This window comes from Falco punctatus (assembly GCF_963210335.1).
Source record: "Falco punctatus genome assembly, chromosome: 14".
Taxonomy (NCBI): Eukaryota; Metazoa; Chordata; class Aves; order Falconiformes; family Falconidae; genus Falco; species Falco punctatus.
The window spans coordinates 23618634-23640471 of record NC_137594.1 but is presented as its reverse complement, the minus strand read 5'-3'; the positions used below and the strand labels follow the sequence as shown (position 1 = coordinate 23640471).

At 53.1% G+C, this 21838-nt stretch overlaps 2 protein-coding genes across 3 annotated transcripts in view; both read left to right on the top strand.

The window, feature by feature from the left end:
* Positions 1-58: 58 nt before the first annotated feature.
* Positions 59-2904, top strand: NRN1L (neuritin 1 like). The gene is made up of 3 exons (XM_080364983.1): positions 59-209; positions 2202-2361; positions 2454-2904. Exons 1-3 carry the CDS (start codon positions 152-154, stop codon positions 2716-2718), a joined length of 483 nt encoding a protein of 160 aa, XP_080221109.1. The 5' UTR covers positions 59-151; the 3' UTR covers positions 2719-2904.
* A 506-nt stretch (positions 2905-3410) lies between these two features.
* Positions 3411-21838, top strand: part of PSKH1 (protein serine kinase H1) — a 44282-nt gene continuing 25854 nt past the window's right edge. For both annotated transcript variants that reach the window (XR_013923661.1, XM_080364968.1), the window contains exons 1-3: positions 3411-10130; positions 11890-12044; positions 13166-14197. Coding sequence is in view for 1 of the 2 variants with exons in the window: in XM_080364968.1 (XP_080221094.1) it covers positions 13253-14197 (945 nt within the window). In the remaining variant the exon portion in view is untranslated. The remainder of the gene's footprint in view (positions 10131-11889; positions 12045-13165; positions 14198-21838) is intronic.

The following is a 21838-nucleotide window of genomic DNA, read 5'->3' as shown; positions in this document are numbered from 1 at the left end:
GCTCCCCGCGGCGCAGCCCCCTGCCCGCTGGGGGGGGGGGGGGGGGGGGGGGGGCGGGCCGGGGCGGGCTGGGGGCGGTGCGGCGGGGCCGGGGCTGCCGGCGGCTGCGGAGCGGGGAACACACGGCGGCGGTGGCGGCGGAGTCCGCACCATGGACCGCGGCTGGTGGCGGCTGCTGGGGGTCGTGTGCCCGTTGTTGCTGCACCTCGGTGAGTGCCGGGGGCGGGTAGGAGCGGGACTCCCGGCCGCGGAGCCCCCGCGCCGCCTCAGCCCACTCGCCCCGGGGCTCCGCGATCCGGGGCTGGGCTGTCAGGACCGGGGCAGCGCCCCGAGCCGGCCCTGGCTGCTGCCCCCAGGCTGCTGCCAGCTGCCCTCGCCCGGGGCACGGGGAGCACCCCGCAGCCCTGGCACCGGCGTGTCCCTTCCACGCTGCCCCGGTGCTCCCAGAGCCGAGGAGGGACACGGGGGGCTCCAGGCACGGCGCGGGTACCCCGCGGCATCCCTGCCGGAGGAGGGGTGGGGGCCCGGGGGTGCCCCGGGGCCGGCGCTGAGCGGGGGACGAGAACAGCCCGGCCGGGGCGGTTTCCAGGCTCGGAGAGCAGGTGATGGCTCAGAGCCGTCCCCAGGCGCGGGGCGGCTGCGTCGGCACTGGCTCGGCTGCGGGGGCAGCGGGGGGGCTGCAGCGCGCTGGGGGCTCCCTGTGTGCCTCTCCCTGGGCTCCCTCCCCGGCCGAGCCGGGGCAGGTTTTTCCTCGTGGTTTGGCCGCGGGGTAGCGGAGGCGATTTGCCCTCCTGGCTTCTCCTTCCCGGCTGCCTTGTGCCGAGGGACCGGGGCGGAGGGGAGGGTCGTGCCGGGCGTTAGGGGAGCCCGGGGGGCCGAACCGCAGCCTGTGTCAGGGACCAGCCCCGAGGGAAGGCACCTGCCGGCCGCGGCCGGTGTGTCCCTGCGCTGGGGAAGATGCGCTTGTAGCCCAACTGGGTCAGAAGAGGAGCAATGGATCCCCCTTCGGTGCTACCTGCGGCATTTGTGACCCACATGGCTGGTGTCACCCCGAGACCTTCCTTGGCGATATGCTCGGGGAGGGGGGTGTCTCGTCGTGAGCACCCGCTGAGCTCCATGATGGGCTGGGGTTTGGGCTCGCCCCGCTGTTAGTCTCGGCCACAGCCCCTTTGCTCGGGGCCTGGTTCCAGGGGCACCGGCGTGGGATGCCAGCGGCACGGCACACGGCTCCCTGGAGACATCCTGGCTGCCTCAGCAGCCACCGGGCAACTTTCGCCTGCTTCTGGGGTCACCTTCCCACAGGGATCCCTCCGGGACTGTCCTCGCCTCGCGCCTTTTAAGCATCCTCAGCTTAGAGACCTCCCAGGTGCACACCCCCGCGCTTCCAAAAGTCTCCCAACCCCTGTGACTTGGCACAGGAAACCCACCAGCCCTGCGGGACCCCAGGGGCAGAGCCGAGGACTGCGTGGTGTTTCCCTGTCACCCAGCCACACACCAGCTCTTTCTGGGCGTCCCCCGGCCATGGATGCACTCGCAGTCATCCCCAGCACATCCCGTCACCAACTGTCCTGTGGCCAGCACGGGGGTGTGGCCAGTTCCCGTGGTGAATCCTTGCGGAGCAGAGCAGGGAACTGGGGCTTCACAGAGTGAAACAGCCAGAGTTGCGCTTGTGCCTCTTCCTTTCGTGCTTTCCCTTTTCCCCCTTTCCATTTTCCCCCTTTCCATGTTTCACCCTTCCCCCTGCCCCTTTTTCCCCTTTTCCCCCTCCCCGTTCTCCCCCACTGCAGAAGGAGCAGGGACTCCAGCTTGACAAGCCTTTGCTTTTGGGTTTTGTTTTTTTTTTTTTTTTCTGTTGTAGTCACAAATTAATCTTTGCTGTTAGGGGATAAAAGCCGGGACAGATGGCTCTGGGGAGAGCCCGGGAGGCCGCGGCGGAGCGGCCAGCGTGCCGCGCTCCCCTGCAGCTGGTGGCAGCATCGCTGTGGGGTCATTGCATCGTGCCACGTCGGGCTCCTGGGCCAGGAGCAAAGGTTCACCCCAAGCGCCTGGGGAGAAGGATGCCAGGAGTCTGGTGGGATGCGGAAGGGGGTGCCAGCCCCTCACCAGATTTTGGAGCCCGGTGACAGTGGTGCACCCCTGAGCCGGGCAGGTGATGGCCATGGGGGAGTCCATGAGGGCTCAGCTCTGTCTCTCCCCTGCAGCCACCAGTCAGGAGCCCATCAGCATGGCGGGGAAGTGCGACACCATCTACAAGGGCTTTGCTGGCTGCCTCATCAGCCTGGGGGACAGCATGGCCCAGAGTGTTCGGCAGCAGCAGGAGGAGGGCGGGGAGGAGGCACAGGAGCTGGACACCATTTGCAAGTGAGAGTCCCCATCCCTGTTCCGATGGGAGCTGCTGGGATGGCTGGTGAGCTGCCACCAGCGGTCCCAGCCACTCCTGCCCATCTCCCCAGGTCCTGGGACGACTTCCACACCTGTGCCAGCGAGGTGCTGTCAAGCTGCCCTGAGGAAGCAGCCGCCATCTGGGAGTCGCTGCGCCAGGAGTCCCGCAAGATCCAGTTCCAGGGGAACCTGCAGGAGCTGTGCAGCACCCAGAGAGGCCTGGCCAGTGCCCGCGGCTCACCAGCTGCTGAGACCAACCACGCCACGCTGCGGGGCTCAGCCACCCCCCTGCGCCCCCACCTGCTGGCCCTGCTGCTGCTGGTGCCCCGGCTCTAGCCCTGCCTGCCCGCGGGGTGCCCAGGTGATGCTCCGGGTCGGTTCCCCAGTGCTGGCCGGGCACAGGCACCTGTGTTCCCCGCCGAGCCCATCTGCCCCTCAGGCATCCCTCGCCGGGCACAGTCCTCTCCTGCAGCAGCCCTTCAGATGGATTTATATTTATATTAAAAAGACGCTTTTACATTTCTCCCGTCTCTCTGCCATGGGATGCCCCTCACGCCCTTTCCAAGCTCCAGATTTTCTCTGGGGATTGGAGAGGAGATGCTGCCTGGACCAGCCCCCAGGGGGGTCACCATGGGTCTCTGTGGCTCTGTCACCCAGGCACATTGCCTGTGGCTGTGCTGGGCCCCAGGGAGAGCTGTACCGGGGATTCCCACGGCTCTGCTGCTCCCTGACAGCAGCTTTCAGGGCTAGGCATGAAGGATATTCCCTTTAGAGGTCAGTCAAGTGGTTTCTTTATTTTAAAGGGCATCTTAGAAAAACATGGTGCATGTATTTCTCTTTTCTTTTTGACAGCCAACAGCTTGTCTGATGGGCAACTCCAGTGGCATCAGACAATTTTCTGAAAAAAATCCTATTTTCCATCCCTTTTATTTTGGTCCTGCTGTATTCAGTCTTACTAATGGTCATGAAGGAGATGGGGGTTTGCAGAGAAAAGAGTTTTTTTTGTAGCTGAGATGATATAGGTGAAAAAAACAGGGAACTGAAGCGCTCATCCAGGTCCAAGGGGGACTTGGTGAAGTTAAACCAAGCTGATGTGCTGGAGCTTAACTTGGTTCAGCTTGTGACTATCAGCAGAAGACGCTGTTATTCCCATCTCTGTTGCTGTCATGCGAAAACTTCAGATTTTTTTTCCTAGCACACTAAAACCCATGGTGGCAAACCAGTACCCCTGCATGTGGGCAAGGTGGCCTCCCCACCCTCTGGGGAGCAGCCTCTCCCCTGACCCACCACCTAAGGGGATATTAAAACTGCTAATGGGCCACCCCATCTATTGCACAGACCAATGGCTGGCTCCCAGCAGCGGGTGGATCTGGCTGGCACGTGGGAAACTGTCCTGCTCTGTAAAGGCAACAGCACCCTGACTGCCAAAATCCTCCGGCCAGTGCCAGTGCCACCATGCCATGGATGGCGCGAGGCTCAGCTGCGAGCAGGAGCAATGAGAAAAGCAGCTACATGCCGTGAGTAGCGAGTTGCTGCAGTTTCTTTGATCTCCGGGGTGACTTCAAGGCCGTCCCAGGAACGCTGCCGTGGCTGGTCCCGGCACAGTTGTGGTTTTGCTCCAGGGAAGCCTTTGTGCGCTGGCTGGTGACCGAGAGCCTTTGGTGGGTGAGCAAGAAAATTGTTGCTGTTCTTGTTGAGCCAGGGAAAATTATTGCTTGTTTCATTGCAAAACCTCTTCCTGCAAGGTCCGGTCACTTAAATGTGTGATCCCCAAACCTCTGGGATGTCACCCCGGCTGTGCCGGTCCCCTGCCAGCCTCCGGGGCCAGGAAATGCTGCCTCTGGACTGTTGTGTTGTGGTGCATCCCGGGGGGCTGAGCGATGGCTGCCGCTCCCTCAGCTTTGCAGGGGGACCCCATATTTATTTCATATTATTTATGTCATTAACCAGCCTGGAGCTGGCTTGGGGGGGTGTCAAAACCAGGACTAGATGGACACAAAGCATCCCACGGGGAGGAGCGAGGACAAGCTGCCAGCAGCCTTTGCTGAGGGACGGTACCGAGCCCAGGGCCAGGTGCCCTGCGGGACATGGGGCAAAACGCTGTCCCTGCTCTCCTTGGCCAGCAGCTGCCGCTCCCCGTGTTTAACGCCAGCGCCGGGGGGATAATCTGCTGATTCTTTCCTTTCCAGTTCCTGACAATCCTGTGTTTAGGGGTGAATTAATGCCGGATCCCCGCAGGGTGGCTAAGAGGATAAACGCTGGCCGGGCGCCGGCCATGCACCGCACAGCGCCCGTCGCTCCGATGGCACCTCTGTGGGGCCAGGAGCAATGGGATCTCTGCTTCCCTGCTGCTGGCTGCTCCCCGGTGTCCTGCAGCAGGGTGGTGGGAGGTGGCCAGCAAGCTGGAGGGCCACTGAGACGGTGCTCTGCCAGGCCATCACCACGATGGTGACACTGGCGTGCACCAAACCATACTGCTCCGATCAGGCCGGGAGTGTGTGCATGCCTGGCAAGACCCACAGGCACCCGTCAAGTCCTCAAAGTGTTTGATCCTGCACTCAGAGAGACATGCCACACACATCCCATGCCCTGAAAGATGTCACCGCATGTGTCCCACACCCTTGGCTATGTCACCATGTGTCCTGATGCCAGCACATGTCACCACACATGGCCCACACCCTTGGCTATGCCACCGCACATGTCCTGCAGCTGGAAGTTATCACCATATGTGACACTAAAATATGTCACCACACATCCTGCAGGCACCGATGGCTCTGGGGGGCTGGGGCTGGAATTTGGGGATGCTGGGCTAGGACAGGCTGGTGGGTCACTGCTGCTTGGTGACCCTCACGGTGCAAGGGTCCATAGCAAAGCATCACCCTAAACCCACTGTCACTGTCTCACCCTAATCGTCCCTCAAGGAGGTGCCTGCGAGGCCAAGAGTGGCAGTGTGATGGCAAGGACGGGCATACTGACCCCTAGGAGAGCTCTCCAGGTGCTCCAAAACCGGGACAAGCAGCCGGTGTCTGCCCTCCCATTGCACTCAAGGGTTTGTGGCAAGGGTGTGGGACAGTCCTGCAGCCATGTTCTACTGTGGGAAGGGACAACGTCCTTGTCACTGCCCCCAAAACAAACGGCTGGCTCCCCGCACGCTGGCCAGAATCTGCCCAGGCTGACACCTGCAGCCGCTGGACGGGGCGGACGGGGACCAGTGGCCCCCAGCACTGGGAGCCTGTTGAGCACCCAGCGTGCTGTGAAAACCCATCACGCTGGTTATGAAACTCCGGTGACCTACTTTACACTCCCTGCTTTTGTTCTTAATTCCCAGATATGGCTGCTCTCCAGATTTTGCCCATCAAGGCAAATTAATTGGAGTAGATCCTAATTTGCTCTCTGCTATTCTTTGGGCAGAAGATTAAATGCTCTGCAGACATTATCTCCCTCTCTCTTTTCTAAGAGACAAACCTGAATTATTAAAAAAAAAAAAAAAGAAAGAAAGAAAAGGGGATAAAGGAAGGCCAAGTTAGGTTGAGTTGATGTTTGAATTCACTTTTTGTAATCACAGAAGAGGCCAGGGAGGCCTCTGCATCCCCAAGCAGCTGGAAGCAGATGGTGACACTATTCTGGGCAGCTGTGTGAGCAAGATGGTGCACGTGGCACAGCGACACGAGGGCCAATCTCCCGGTCACGCAGCCTGCTGCCTCCACCGTGCAGTGGTTGTTGAATCCTCCATTCCTTTGCCTAGGGAAATTCCTCCTGGTGAAGCTGCTGGCTGGGGAATGACTCCTCATCTGTGAGGATGTACTTGGGTTTCTCCGGCAGGATGGGCTGGAGCTGTGCCGGGGCCATCGGCGGTGGTGGGATGGCTCTGTGCTCTCCTACAGTACCCAGTGCCACCATTCCAGTCTGGTGTCCCCACAGAGGAACGTGCCCAGGCACCAGCCTTGCTGGGCAGAGCTGCCTCCAGCATCGCTGGCACCCCAGCACGCTGTGGGGAGAGGGAGAGTCGGGAGCCTTGTGTAGGCTGGAGGACACTGTGTCACAGGGCTGGCAGCTCTCCGAGCTCGTGTGGGGATTTCTGCCGAGCCAAATGTCCAACTTTCCATAAGGAATGCCAAAAGGCAACCTCAATCTCCATGGATCAGATGCAGCGGGAACGGCTGAGCCGGAGTCACCTCTGCCACTGGGGCCGTGCTCAGCCCATGGCCTGGCACCCCGTCTGCACCCGGCTTTGGGGCTTTTTTTCTCCAGAGAGGCATATGGAAAGTTGGATTTCTTTTTTAAGCAGCTTTAATTGAACATCCTCCTCCTCCGACCTCTGCTTAGCCTTGTCGGGACAACCTCTGGCCCAGCATGGCTTCTGAGGGATGGGCTTATAGCTGCATGGGGCTGGGATGCGGCTCAGAGGACATTCAGGTTTCCTGCTTCACCGCATGCCCATTCAATGGCAGATGAGGGACCTCGTCCTCCTCTTCTGGCTTGCTATGTCCTGGCACAGCAGAGAGCCCGGGGCTCCCCAAATTGCCCTGTGCCCTGGACATGCAGCCATGTCCCAGGCAGCTTTGGGGTGCCGGGACATACTGGGGGTGGTGCTGGTCGTTTCCATCTCTCCGCAGGCAACTGCAGCTCGTTGTGCCCCAGTGAGGCTCTGGATTCATATGGCAGCACTGCAGGCAGCTGTTGGGTGCAAAGGGAGCTCTGGAGCTCCATCGGCTGAGCTCCTACTCCGAGCACAGTGTGCCCTGGCGCTGGAGCAGGCTGCTCAGGGCTGTTTCTGGGGGAGCTGTGCATCTCCAAGGAGGGAGGATTCTCCACCTCTCCAGATATGCAGCATTGCCCCAGGGGTCCCAGCCTGCCTTTAGCAGCTTTCACAGGAGAAGCTGTGAGGAAGCCACTGGCAGGAGATGCAAAACCCTAAGGGGAATCCATCCTGCCAGAAGGATGGTGGCTCCCAGGAGGGAGCAGCCAGGCTGTGGGGCCACGCCTGCTGCTGCCCCTTTGTGGAGATCCCTGACACTATGGGCTGGATCCTTCCCACAGCACCAGAGGCAGGCTGTGGGTCTTGGAGGGTAGGAGTTGGCGGGGATTTCTGAAGGGGCAAGCAAGGAGGAGCAGGATGCGGCTCCTCTCTCAGGAGAGCAGCATCCTGGAAGGGAGGAGGCAGAACCAGGTGGAAGTCAATCAAGAAACAATGAGAAGGCAACCCGTCTGGCTACAAAACAAGCTGTTAGACTGTGCTCTAACAACACCGCTGTATGGGTGCATCAAACACCTGGTATCAGTCCCTTCTTGTAGGAGGGAGAAAAGAACAGCAGGGCTTGGCTGGAGCAGTGCAGGTGGGAGCCCAGTGCCTGGCGGGGCAAGGGGCTACAGAGCCTGCCCAGCACCTAGGGCTTCGCAGCCCACAGCTGGTGCCCCCAGCAGCAGGATACTTACCGGGCTCATAAACTTCTTGCTGTAACTGGAGAGATGACTGAAACGAGTAACAGGTTTCAGGGTTCAACTGACACTGACCCCAAACTCAAAACAGGTGCCCAAACCAGCAGGCAGTGGGTCATGTGGATGGGAGGACAGTTCTGCAAGGTCCCCGCCCACTCTCAAGCTCTGTCCCAGGTGACACACTTGCCCCCAACCTTCCACAGTGAGCTACGGGTCCTTCCCTTGGCTCTGGTGGGTCTCAGAGCACTACCATGGTATAAATAATACAAGAAAGAGCTGCTCTGATTGAAATTCTCAGAAGTCTGTGGTTCTGCCTCAAGAGTTCGATCCGTGTTGGCTCTTTGGTATTTTTGTACTGACAATTAGCAGTGGTGATGGACCTGTAACTGCCTCATTTGGTGTTCTCATGAGCCAGGCAGGAAACAAAGCTGTGAGGAAGCAACTAATGGAAGATGCAAAACCCTGAGGGAAACTCATCCTCGCAGAGCAGTTAGCCCTGTCCCAGCAGCTGTGGCCGAGGAGAGGCAGCCCACGGCTGTATGCCCATCCATAGCAGCCGGGCTGACGAGGAGAGGCACAAGCTTTTTAATTTGCTGGTGGTATCAAGCTGGGGTGACCTTGAGAAACAGCCTAAAATAACGGGATCAGCTTTAATAGGGCCACATGCAAGATTTTACATGTCGGGCACAGGCTAAGCCACCTCCCAGGGACAGTGCAGGGGACATGTGGCTGTGAAAGCACCTCCAGAAACAAAATGTAGGGGTTGTAGGGATGAAAATGTACCAGCAGTGTCATTACTGTGTGGGATGCCAAGAACCGGTTGATTTCCCTCATATAACTCAGCAGATCTGCTGAGCACAGTACAAGCAGCCCCTTCTCAGACCTGTCACACGTTTCTGTACCTTATCTAGAATTACACGGGAAAGAAGCTGATGACGATAGCATGCATCAGCAGCTATAACTTTCATTATGCTATGACTTACTAAGCATTTTAAACAGTTGAAGAGCCCAGGAGTGTTAAAATAAAACCAGCTATTTTTAAAAGCATGGTAGGACTGTGAAAATAGCCCCTCTCCACCTGAACCGTCTCGGGAATGACGTGACAGCCAGGCTGGAAAACAAGCCCGACAGTGTCGTGTTTCTGTCTTCCCTGGAGAAAGAAGTGCCGTCAGCATCTTTGCAAGAAGGTGTCATCCTTCATCCTGCTGCTCTCAGGTCATCTAGGGCTGAAATGTGGAGTGTTTGGTTTAAGGATGGGGAAAGGGTACGAGGAAGAAAGTCTACCAGCAGTTACCAAGCAAGCCTTGCGGGTTTTGTGGCACTTAGTAGCTGGGGAAAAGAAAGCAGAAAGGAATGTGCCTCGTTATTCTGTTGTGCACAAGAGCTAGCCCACAGGGACCAGGTTTTCCCTGCCAAGGGAAAGGGCTGATGCTTCCGGGCAATTTTCTTGCAATGGGAGTGTTCTTCCAGAGCCCCGCAGCCCAGCGGGGAGCAGCTCTCCCAGGCGCCGCTGGGGATCCATTTGGGCTGGGCTTGGTTCCAAAAGGGCGGTGAGGAGTTGTCCCTCCTTGGGCAGCGGGTCACTGTGGCTGCCCCTCAGAGGCAGGAACGTGGAGAGCGGGAACACCGTGCCCGTCGGGGGGCCTCCTGCTCAGCCCCTGGGGCTGGGGAGGTCCTGGGCCCACGGGGCTGAGGGGGGTCCCAGGCCCTGTGGGGTGAGAGGGTGTCCCAGAGTGTGTGGGGCTGAGGGGGATCCTGGACCCTGTGGGACTGAGGGGGGATCCCAGGGCCTGTGAGGGTGCCTGGGCCTATAGAGCTGAGAGGATCCAGGGCCCCTGGGGCTGAGGGGGGATCCTGGGGTGTGTAGGGCTGAGGGGGGTCCCGGGGACCCATGGGGATGAGGGGATTCCCGGGGGGCCTGTGGGGCTGAGGGGGTCCTGGGGCCTGTGGCGCTGAGGGGAGTCCCAGGGGTATGTGGGGCTGAGGAGGGCCCATGGGGCTAAGGGGTGCCGGGCCCTGAGGCTGAGGGGTGCCTGTGGGGCTCCCAGGGGCCCGTGGGGCTGAGGGGGGTCCCAGACCCCTGGCGCTGAGGCGGTCCGAGGGAAGGGGGCGATGGCCGGGGCTGGTGTTCCCGGCGGTCCCGGCAGGGGGCGGTATTGTGCGGGGCCGCCGACCAGCGCCCCATCCGCCTCGCCGCGGCCCTGCCCACCGCCGCCTCCGCCAATCGCCGCGCGCGGTGTCCCCGCCCCCTCGTGCGTCCGCGGCGCCGGCGGATGACGTCAGGAGGCGGCGCCGAGCTGTGGGCCGAGGTGAGTAGGGGGTCGACTGCCTCCGGGGGCAGCCCGCTCCGCTCCCCCCGGTCTGGCCTGACCTGGCCCGGCCGCTGCTTCCCCCCGGCTCGCTCCCGGGGCGCTGGCGGCTCGGCGCCGCGGCGCAGCCGCGGTGCGGCCCTGGGGGGGCGGGCGCGGCGGGCCCCGGCGCCTCAGCCCTGCCGCTGGGCCGCGGGGGCGGGTGGGCTGGGAGGGGGCCCTGGCCGCCTCCCAGAGCGGTCCTCAGACGGGGCGGGCCGGGCCGGTGCTGGCTGGGCCGGGGGGCGAGCCTGCCGCAGGACGAGCTGCCGGCGCTGGCCCGGCGTCCCCTCCCGGGGCCGGAACGGCCTGCTTCGGGATGAGTTAAGAGAAACAATCAAGAGTTCTGCAGATCCCGGTTGGTTTGACGGGTCCTGGCCGGCCACCGCCTCCGGCACAGCTGCCTGCGGTGCTGCAGCAGCCCCAGCCCCGGGTTTACTCTTGGAAACCCACCAAAGGCTTCCACTGCCTGCCAGGTGACCGGTAGTACCAGGTCTCTGTCAGGCAGTAAGAGGCATGTTTGGGATTTGTTAGTGAAAGCAAAGGTAAGGTGCTTTCAGCAATGCTGCACTGGTGGAGGTGTGGTGTGGAGGTTGCAATGTGTGAGCATTTCTTAACGCAGTTAGGAGCTGGCATCTTCAGATTGCCTTACTGGCATCTCACAGAAAAGCAAAATCAAGTAGCCTCAAGTCATGAGATATTTAATGGGCGGTGGAAGGCCTGCTAGGCCTCGGGTGGGTCAGTCAGGCAACTGACAGCCCTTATCCGCAGGGACGCCCTCAAGTATTAAACTGTTCAGGCCCTGGTATTTCCAGAGAGGTGGAGGATGCTTCTGAATCAGCAGGAGTTGAGGTGTTGCCCTGCTGAGCCCCAGGATGCAGTGGGCAGGTTGTCCAAGGAGAGAAGTGTGTAGACACTGAAGCATAAACTCATGTTCCTTGCTATCACTTACAACTGCAGCCCAGGCATGCTGTCCTCCCTCAAACAGATTGGCACCTGCCCTGTGTGTGATTTCCTGCTCAGGGGGCTTGTAATGCCCCATTTCTCTAATGCATTAGTTCCTTCTCACAAACTCTGGGGGAATATTACACAGGAGCATTTCCACGGGCACTGACATGGCGTTAAGCATTTTGTTGCTGGCTGTGGCATGGAGTTCTGGGCCTCTGTAGGCTTCGCTGAGACCCTTAGGCATAAGAGGAAGAGCCACTGGCATACTGGTGGTTGATGCCTGATGTCAGTTGATGTTATTAGTGGATTTATATACAATGTTTTAAAGCTCAACATTTGATCCTTCTCATTGGTTTTATTTATGGGTGTGAGATTTTACGCAAGTGCTTCTCTATGCATGGAATTACTCTGTAATGATCTCCTTTGTGGATGCTCTCATTCCGTTTCTCTGTTAACTTAATACATTGTAAGGTACAATAATGCTGGGGAAAACTGTCTGTGGGAGGCATTATTCAGGACTTGCTGTAGATTTTTTTGTCATGGTACTTTCATCTGAATGAATGCCCAGTTACAGGACAGCCCCTGTTGAAAGTCAGTTAAGCTTTCTACGAAGCTGGTTTTTGTTTCTGCTTGCTTGCAACCTAGTATAGGCATGTTTGTACATGGTTGGTGTGCTTGACTTCATGGCACTGCCAGGAGGTCTTCCGTAAGAAGTTACTTTGATGTCGGATTTAAATATTGAATCTTAACTAAAGCCTTGTTTTCTTTCCAGTTCAGATGTAGAGTCTAAACAACTTCTGGGTGTCCCTCTGAAACGTTTCTTATTTCTCCACATAATTCTCCTGATGGAAGACCAGCTGGGGTTCCCTTTCTGCTGTTCATGCTGAATAGTTGCTTGGTGAATGAGCAAAGATACACTTGGTGATGGTAAGGCATACAATTACGTTTTAAGGCTAACAGCTTTTCTGTAGCCTTCTGTGAAGGTTCAGGAACTATATTGAGGGCCTCTGAGCCAAGGAGTAGAAATGTAAAACTGCCCAGCTAACTGCCAGGGCGCATGCGGGCAGTTTCTCCATCTCCTGGCTAGTCATATTGTTTTAATCAGCAGATAAAGACTTGCTGAAATGCAGCTGATTTTGTTCTGTTGGAATACAGTGTGGTGAGCAAGACAAGACCACCTGGTCTGGAACAGCTGGTAGAAATTCTTCTGCTTCCTACACCCAGCTCCATACAGAAAGCCAGACTTGGTACCTGAAGATGTAAAATAAAGCAACACTGAGTCAGGATGTTAAAAGATGTCATAGCCCACCTTGATTTCTTAGGCTTTGGAGGGTGAAGGATTTGCTGACTAAGAGCTGCTCTGGTTCAGTAAGGCCTGCCCTTTTGCGTGGGATGCAGTGAGTTACACATCTTAAAACTAGCCTGTGTCTGTCTCTGTATTCCCTGCCTCCTGTGCAGTTTCACTGATCCCCAGGAGCCAAGTAACGAGAGGTTTAAGACACCAGTACAAGTTCGATATCAAGAAAATCTTGGATTTGTTAAGTGAATAAGTTGCTGAGATACTTTGTAGAGTTTCTAGTGAGAAATTTCAAAACAATAAGATTCGGAGTGGCTGCTGTCTTATGAAGTTGAACAGATTAAACAAAATTAAGGAAAATGCTCAACTCTTTCCTTAATTTGATTTTTTTATTAAGCAGTTATGCCTGGACAAGAAGACCTTCAGAGGTCTTTTCCAACTTCAACCACTCTGATTCAGTGCTCAGCTGAGAGCAGTAAACAAACTATGTTTAATAAAAAGAGATACTGTGTGATTTCCACAGACATCTGTTCTGCCCATGACTGTGTTTTTATGGTGCTACCTTCACTTGCTTGTGATGAAAGCAGCAAAGCACCGTGCGTACTCTGTAGGAAAAGTACAGTGAAAATCCCAGATTCTTAATTTGTGGTAGCATGGCTCTTACTGCTTTTCTTTTGGTTTTTTTTTTCCCTTCCCATTTGAAACTTTACTACCTTGATTACTGTTTGTTTCTTCTCATTCTTTTCCTAAGGTTCAAATGTGGGAATTGCCCCAGATGTGGTTGCTTCTGATGCTGCCCTGGGAAAATGCCTTGGTAGGGAATTAACACCATTCAGTGATGGGCTGTGGGACAAGCAAGGTGCTTCCCGAGCCCCCCAAAGATGTGCAGCTAGACCTGGTTAAAAAAATTGAACCTTACACAGGCCACAATGACATATACAAGCATTTCATCAAAGATGACTGTGGGACTGTCATCAAAGCTGGCTCTCCCTCACCTCCACATTACGCTAACCCGTATTCTGGGAACCACCTGCCTGCCCACGTGGACCAGCCTGAGCCCCGCAAGAACAAAGTGGCTAAGTACCGCGCCAAATTTGATCCCAGAGTGACAGCCAAGTATGACATCAAAGCTCTTATTGGGAGAGGGAGTTTTAGTCGTGTTGTACGGGTGGAACACAAGGCTACCAAGCAGCCCTATGCAATCAAGATGATAGAGACCAAATATCGGGAGGGGAGGGAAGTGTGTGAGTCGGAGCTTAGTGTGCTAAGGCGGGTTCGCCACACCAATATCATCCAGCTTATTGAGGTGTTTGAGACCCAGGACCGTGTGTACATGGTGATGGAATTGGCAACTGGAGGGGAACTGTTTGATCGCATCATTGCTAAAGGTTCCTTCACAGAGAGGGATGCTACGCGTGTGCTGCAGATGGTGTTAGATGGTGTGAGGTATTTGCATACACTGGGTATCACACACCGGGACTTAAAACCAGAGAATCTGCTGTACTACCATCCAGGAACAGATTCCAAAATCATGATTACGGACTTTGGACTGGCAAGTGCTCGAAAGAAGGGAGATGACTGCCTGATGAAAACCACGTGTGGGACCCCAGAGTACATTGCTCCAGAGATCCTGGTCAGGAAGCCGTACACAAACTCTGTGGACATGTGGGCGCTGGGTGTTATCTCGTACATTCTCCTGAGTGGTACTATGCCCTTTGAAGATGACAACCGCACCCGCTTGTATCGGCAGATCCTGAAAGGAAAATACAGTTACTCAGGCGAGGTGAGTGTGCCAAGGGTTATGGGGAGGGGAGGTCAAGCAAGAAGCTCTCTGTAGGTGGGTCTTTGTGATAACCAGAAGCTGGCTGTTGTGTGCAGGGTGGTAACATGATCAGAGTTAAAAAAATCTGTAATTCACAGCACTGTCAGGGTTGGGAGGGACCCCTGGAGCCCCCCCAGCCCAGCCCCTGCTGAAGCAGCTCTCCCAGAGCGGGCTGCACAGAGCTGCATCCAGGCAGGTTTGAATGCCTCCAGAGAAGCAGACCCCACAGCCTCTCTGGGCAGCCTGTGCCAGGGCTCCGTCACCCTCAAGGTAAAGTTCTTCTTCCTCATATTCAGAAGGAACTTCTTGTGTTGCCGTTTGTGCCCGCTGCCCCTTGTCCTGTCGCTGGGTGCCACTGAAAAGAGCCTGGCCCTGTCCTCCTGACACTGGCCCTTGAGATATTTGCAGGCATTGATGAGGTCCCATCTCAGCCTTCTCTTCCCCAGGCTGAACAGCCCCAGCTCTCTCAGCCTTTCCTCATCAGGGAGATTCTCCTGTCCCCTCATCATCTTTGTAGCCTCCCCTGCCCCCCTCCAGCAGTTCCCCATCTCTGCTGAACTGAGGAGCCCAGCACTGGACCCAGCACTCCAGACGCAGCCTCCCCAGGGCAGAGCGGGGCGGGAGGATCCCCTCCCTCGGCCTGCTGGCCACGCTCCTCCTCATGCACCCCAGGATCCCGTTGGCCCCGAGGTCACCCTGCTGGCCCACAGGCAACTTGCTGTCCCCCTGCATACTCCCGGGTCCTTCTCCGCAGAGCTGCCTCCCAGCAGGTCAGCCCCAGCTGGTACTGGTGCGTGGGGCTGTCCCTCCCCAGGGGCATGACCTTATGCTTGTCTTTGTTGAACTTCATGAAGTTCCTCTCTGCTCAGCTCTCCAGCCTGCCCAGATCTCACTGAAGAGCAGTGCAGCCTTCTGTGGTGTCAGCCACTCCCTCCGCCCAGTTCTGTCCCATCAGCAGCTTGCTGAGGGCATGCTCAGGCCCTTCATCCAGGTCAGTGATGAAGAAGTTGAACAGGACTGGACCAGTCCTGACCCTGGGGAGCACCGCGAGCTACAGGCCTCCAGCTCAACTCTGCCACAGATCACAGCCCTCTGAGCTCTGCCGTTCAGCCAGTTCTCAATCCACCTTTGGACTGAGTCCTTTCCTGTTTTCTGTCTGCTTTCCAAAACTGTTTCTAGTGCAGCATGGTGAGCTCCTTTAAAAAAAAAATCTGTGCGTGAAGAAAGATGAGATCTCTTCCCATAAAGCAGAACTGGGATGATTGTGGGTTTCTAGCTGGGGAGACCTCAGCCATGGTAAGCTGCTGTTTGATCCTTTGCTGTTGAAACTTGTGCCAGGGTGAGTGTTTGAAAATGTAGCGTGTACATACCTAGTTTGATTCTGATACAAATCCAACTGTAGTCTGAAAAGTACCTTTGCTGAAAGACAAGGTTATGGCAAAGGGGCACTTGCTTCTTCAATCTGGAGACATGAGAGTTTCTGAAATGGATCCCTGATGTCTCCTGAGCTTAGTATGTGACAAAATTGAGGATTGATGGATAGTTTTCTTGGATAACTATGGAAAGAGGACCCTCAGGGGATAGACTTTAGGCAGAAGATGGGTGCCCCCACCTTCCCAGAGTCCCATCGCTCTGCAGAACGGCTGGGTGCCAGGCTGACATAGCTCCTGCTAACTTGCTTCTGGTCGTGGTGGGAGATCTCGGTTATCAGCCAGCTCCTCTACTAGCACAGTTGCCAAGTGTTGGCATAACCTCACTAAGAATCACACCTATAGAAAGTGGAGGCATCCTCATTTGCGAGTTGCGTTTCTGTCTATATTCGTCCCTGGAAATATTAAGAAACCCGAAGGTTTTATAACCTCTCGAGTGTTTCTGTTCTAGAACGCCGTGACTTTGTGAGATGAAGCCCACTGGGAAAGTGTTAATGAGTGGCTAAGTTTATGATTCTGAAATGACAGTAAAATAACTGTCAAAAAACGCAAGAGTAAATTCTTGATTACTTTTGTATTTTTAGGTATGCCAAGTATGTTGGCATTTTAATGATGGATGGAAGGAGTCTAACATTTTAAGTTTTTAAATGTATTAAACCACTTTAGGATTGTGTTTAAACAAAAATAAATCACTCTGAAGGGTTTTTAGAGGTGTCAGTAAGTCTTTTACACTTTAAAGCTGTCAGGCTAGCTTGTGTTAATAGTTGGAATCTCCAAGTTAAATGAAACTGAGAGGAATATTGGCATTTGCATAGGAGGCCACTGAGGAGAGCCCGGACTAGGGCCACCGGGTGCTTGTAGGTTGTATACACAAAGGTAGCACGTGCACCGCAGAGAAGGCATTAGAGTATGTTTTGAAAGTGCCAGTGCACAAGCCTGAAGCGTTTCACTTGTTATCCCACCACAAATTACATACTTGAGGAAGCTGTTATGACAGCTATGCATGACGTGAGTGGTTGTTCTGGAAAGCTGTAGATGTTTTACTGCCTGGAAAACAAGTATGTGTCAGCCAGTAGCCTGTATCTTTTGCCCAGATGCTTTCTGTTCTTCTGAAGCCAGGGAACATGGATGCTTTAATTTACCAGTGTAATTAAGCCTGTGGCCCTAAATTGCAGGCATGTTTGACTGTAGCCAGGTATTGGCAGGAGATGCAGGAACAGGCTGCCGGCTTTGTGAATAAATTCTAGGTGAAAACAAAGTGAGCCAGAGATTTAGAGGTGTCTGGCATGGTTCCTACAACTGTGCCAGCTTTCTTAATGGTGTCTTTTGGACCTTTAAATGCTTCCAAGTTTCTGATGTTCACAGAAAATTGCTCTTCTGTTTTTTGTGGAACACTGGAAGAAGTGGGAAGAAATAAGGCTGTTGATAAGTTCATCAGACTGATGGAAATGGCAGGAGCAGTACGTCCTGGTTTGTTTGGAACAAGAATGGGCAGAGTACTTGACTGTGTTGCAGAAGGTGTCTGTCTTTGATAGATGCAGAAGCAGAGAGCTCGTGGGAACAACTGCTTTTCTTCTCTGTAATGTGAACTTTGATGATGTGAAGTGGAAGAGGAAATGTTAAAAGAAGCCTGCGAAGTGAAGCGCCCAGAGCTGACAGCTTGAGCTGTGCAGCTCAGGCGAGTTTCAGTGGGGAAGGAGGGAGCCGTCTTCCGAGCTGTGTTGCTGTACCATGTCTCACAGCGGCAGTGCTGTGAATTTGCTGAGAATTGGTGCAGAGTCCCACTTTTTGAAAGGTCTGGCCTCAAAACCTGGTCAGAGAGGACAAAGCTGCATTGAGAGAGGAATAAAAGCCAAGACGCATGCTGACCTGAGAAGTAGCTCCATCTTCTTGGAAAACAAGTGAGCTCATGCCCAGCTAATGTATTGCTTTCTGACTGGGACCCTCTTACCACCACTCCCCTGTTCCTGGAGTGTGAGGTCTGTTTGAAGAGGCTATTAGCAGATCGATAGAAGAGGTCTCCCATAATAGGTTATTCAGGTACAGCTGACATCACTGCTCTGATTATCTCTTGTATCTCCTTCTGTACTTTCTCAGCTGCTTGGAGTGATGGGTAGGGTGAGGAATGAAGAAAAGCTGGCTTTGTAACTTGGCATACTTTTTTTCCCCGAACATCTCTTGAGTAAGGGTTACGTGGGCTATTGAGATTGCATTTGATGTAGCCTGCTACAAAGTCATTCTCTTTCACTTGTTTTGTTAGAACTCGCTAGAAAGAAGATTTGGCAATATTTTAATTGAAGTCTTGGGGATAAAACTGATTTCTGGGGATCTCTTTGTAGCTTAAAAAGTTGTCTGAGGAATAAAGCTGGAATTCCATTCACAGTTTCCTTTGAATTTGAAAGTGCAGAGATGAACATCAGGCCATCGTTATCCTGCTAGGACAGGCTTGCTCTGGTTCTTTTTCAAAGCTTGTCCTTCTGTTGAATACTGATACTTTTATGTTGCTTTAAACACCTGAGAAAATTGCTGGAAGATGTGGAAGATAATATAAGTTATGGTTAAATAGGGAAACTGAGCTAGGGTGTATGTATTGTTCTGTTTTTGATACCTGATCTGGGCAAATAATTTACCCTTTGTGGTCTGTACAGGATCAGCTTTTTGTGGTACTTTCTTCATGGGTGGGGTTGTTGTGGGTACATCTCTTAATCAAACAACCAAAAAACTTGTTCTAAATAATGGTGCTAGTGGATACACTGATAAATGTGACGTAAGGAGAGACATATTTGATATATGAAGGAAACTGGTCATTGCAAGGCTGTAGGAGCTCTACAAGGGACTTAGCCATCATGCAGAGACGCGATTGGGTTTTGTGTGGCTTGCTTAGATTTTCCAGTGGTGTTTAATAAAGTTCCTCACCAAGGGCTCTTGAAGGGACTTTGCAGCTCTAATGCGATAGTGGCCTTTGCACAGATCAGCAATTTGCTGAATGTAAGCACAAAGTTGAAGTATGTGGTCAGGTCCATGGTGGGGGAAAAAGCAGTGAAGTTGGAAGGATCTGTCCCCTTCTGCCCAAAAGCGATCAGGATGAAGTTTGCTAATGATGTTGCACAGGGGCTAATGATGATGAAAATGAGGTTTCATTTCATGGTGAAAATGAGGGCTGTGGGCTGTAGAAATTTGCCTGAGTTCAAAGAGTAACTGGACAAATCAATGGAGAGAATGACACTAAAAAGTCCCAAGTATGGATAAAGAGGTCCCTAAGCCACAAGTTTTTGAGACTTGGGAGTATAGGGGGAGGGGGTTTGTGTTGTTAATTGCAACATAAGGACTGTTTTCTTGGGCTCTTCCTCTATCTGCTGTCGACTGATGTTGGAGACACTATACTGGACTGGTTAGATCTTTGATCCAGTAACCTTCAGTCCTAGGTTAGTCTTGCCTTCTCTCATTTCATCCCTCAGATGGGTGCTTCATCCCCTCCCAAGAGTTATTGAGCTGAGTAACAGGCAGGCTGCCTGCAGAGCAGGGAGTGCTCCGAGGCTGTGCATGCAGCGTTTGGGACACCTGCCTGTATGCTGGGGGTGTTCGGCGGTCCCATCTGACACTGATGGAGCAGGTACCATGTCTTGTGTGGTTTTAACTTGTGGTTTGGAGGCAGCGTTATTTCAACCGAGTTTGAGAATTGGAAATCAATCCCAAGGCTTATCAACTCCCATGGGCTAATTTTACTTGCTGTATAATAGTTCTTTGGAAAAGCTAGACATGCAAAAAGTGAGGAAGGCAAACATTTCCTGTTAAATGAAAATGCTTTTGAACTCTTAGATTTCAGCCCAGTGCTGGAGTTCCTCTGTAGGTAGGTGGAAAAGCAGGCAATGTATACAGACTACATGGTAATAAGAAGTGCATTTTTGCAGATGATAAAGTTAGTTTAACTTCCCACCCTCCTGCAGGAACATGTTTGTTTGTAGGGGTTTGTTTTTTTTTTCCCCTTGGGAGAAATGAGTCTTTCTTGACATTATAAATCTATAAAGGAAAGTGTGGTGTGAATTGCATTCTTCTTCTGACTCTATCCTTCTCTGTTTGGTGACTCATTCAGATTTGAAACATGAACACAGAACCTATCTCATTGTCCTGCCTGGCTAGCTTGCTACCTGGTACACTTTCTATGATGGCTTGATTCTGTGACAGCTCCCCTTGCTAGTTAGTGTTGCTGTTTAGAGTTCTGCTTGCTTACTTTCTTTGCACTCCCAACAACGCCCCAAGATGCTGTCTTCCCTGTTGCTTCTACGTCAGATGTGCAAGGGTGACAGCAATTTTGGGGATGGCTGGTAACACCTCATGTCTAAGTGTTTAAGTGGTTCTTTCTGATCCCATGAGCGTGTGGTGCCTTTCCCTACTGACTTCACATAGAATATAAACCCTTCTGTTTATTGAGAAACTTGAGTGCCTTTCATGGGAAGTCATGTTTGGAAACATGTCCCCTTCAAATCAAGGATTCTTGAGGGTCTTCACCAAAGTCTAGTTTATAAGGCTTCCTCAGTCTTCATTTAAAAACTGGCCTTTTCTCTCCGTCTAAAGAGCGAACCCTGCAGCCTGGCTCTCATTTTAAGTTTGAACCTTTGTAGCATTGCTTTCTCCTGACTTGACAAGTACTTTCTTGCTCTGTTCTTGCACATGTAGATCTGTGCTGTACATTTTTGTATAGCTTGTTTCCTTGTCCATGTCCACCCAGATTTCTTCTTCTCCACTTTTTTTTTTTTTTTTTTACAGTTGGACTTGATGATCTTAGAGGTCTTTACCAACATGAATGTATCTATGATTCTGTGATTTGGGTTGCCTTCACTTTCTACCTGGGTTCCTTTGCAGTCTTGGTTCACCGCATCTGTGGATGCTTGTTTGCAGAGATCCTAATGCTGAGAAGGGAGTGCTGTGGTCTGTTAGACTGTCCCTGACATAGATGGCAGCTTCCTAGGATAGCCAACAATACTGGAGACTTGTTCATATACATAGGCTTCAAGCAGTTATAATATGGGAAAATAACTAAGATGCACATAAAAATATTGTAAGTAAAATTTTATAATTTTTGTAGTCTTGTCACCTTTTGAAGTTATGTCAAGGCAAAGGAAGGGCACCTATTTCTAAATCTATATGCTTTTATTTATGATAACTTAAGAAATTGATGGCATTCATGAATTGGTTCTGCTTTTTATTTTGCAACAGAGTGGCAAGTGCCAGTCCAGACAGCATCAGCAAAACAGTTGGTCTGCCTTCCTGCAGTACACTGTTGCAATGCATACCAATGCAATGCAATTTAAACATTACAGGAAAATTTAGGCACAAAGGGACCTCAGGAAGTCTCTGGTCCAAACCTCTGTTCAGGGCAGGGCTAAAGCTAGATGAGGTTGCTTAGCGCCTTTTTCAATCAAGCTTTGAAAATTTATAAGGATGGAGAAGTCACCACCTCTCTGGTCCTTGTCCCAGGGCAGCCCCAGTCTTGTGGGAAAAGTTTTTGCTTTACATCCAGGCAGAATTTACCTGGTCGCAGCTTGACAGTCATCGTTTCCCTTTTCACTGAGCATCTCAGATGTCTGGTGCGGTGTCATCCTCTTTGTAACTGCCCTGACAGTACCGGCTGGTGCAGTTTGATCCCATCCCATTTCTCCAGCTAGCTGAGGTCCTTCTGGATGGCAGTCCTTCCCTTTTGCGTATCAACTCCTCCTCCAAATCTTGGTCAAAAGCAACAGAGAAACGAGTACTAAAAATTTTAATGGTAAAGAGGGATTTGCAGCTCAAATGGCTTCAGAGGAAAGCCAAAGGAGAGGCTTAACATGCAGATTGTGTGGGCATAGCATTTCTTTTTTCTTTTCTTGAGCATTCAGCATCTTAGTGATTATCTGCCCTAGCTTGATGTTGAAAGTGCCAAGTTAAATGCAGGTATTGAGTAAACAGTGCAGGTGCTGCTATGGATAGATTCAGGCTGAAAGAATGAATTGCCATTAATTACATGAACTACCCTAGTAGATAAGTGGAATAATGTGAGTGGTGTTCCCACAATAACTAACTCAGTCTACGTAAGCAAAGAAACAAAACGCTCTCCTCAGTTTTCCCTGCCTGCAGGTGATCCCAGAAGCAGGAAAAAAGAAGAGTGCTGGCAGTGCATTGGCAAAGGAACTGT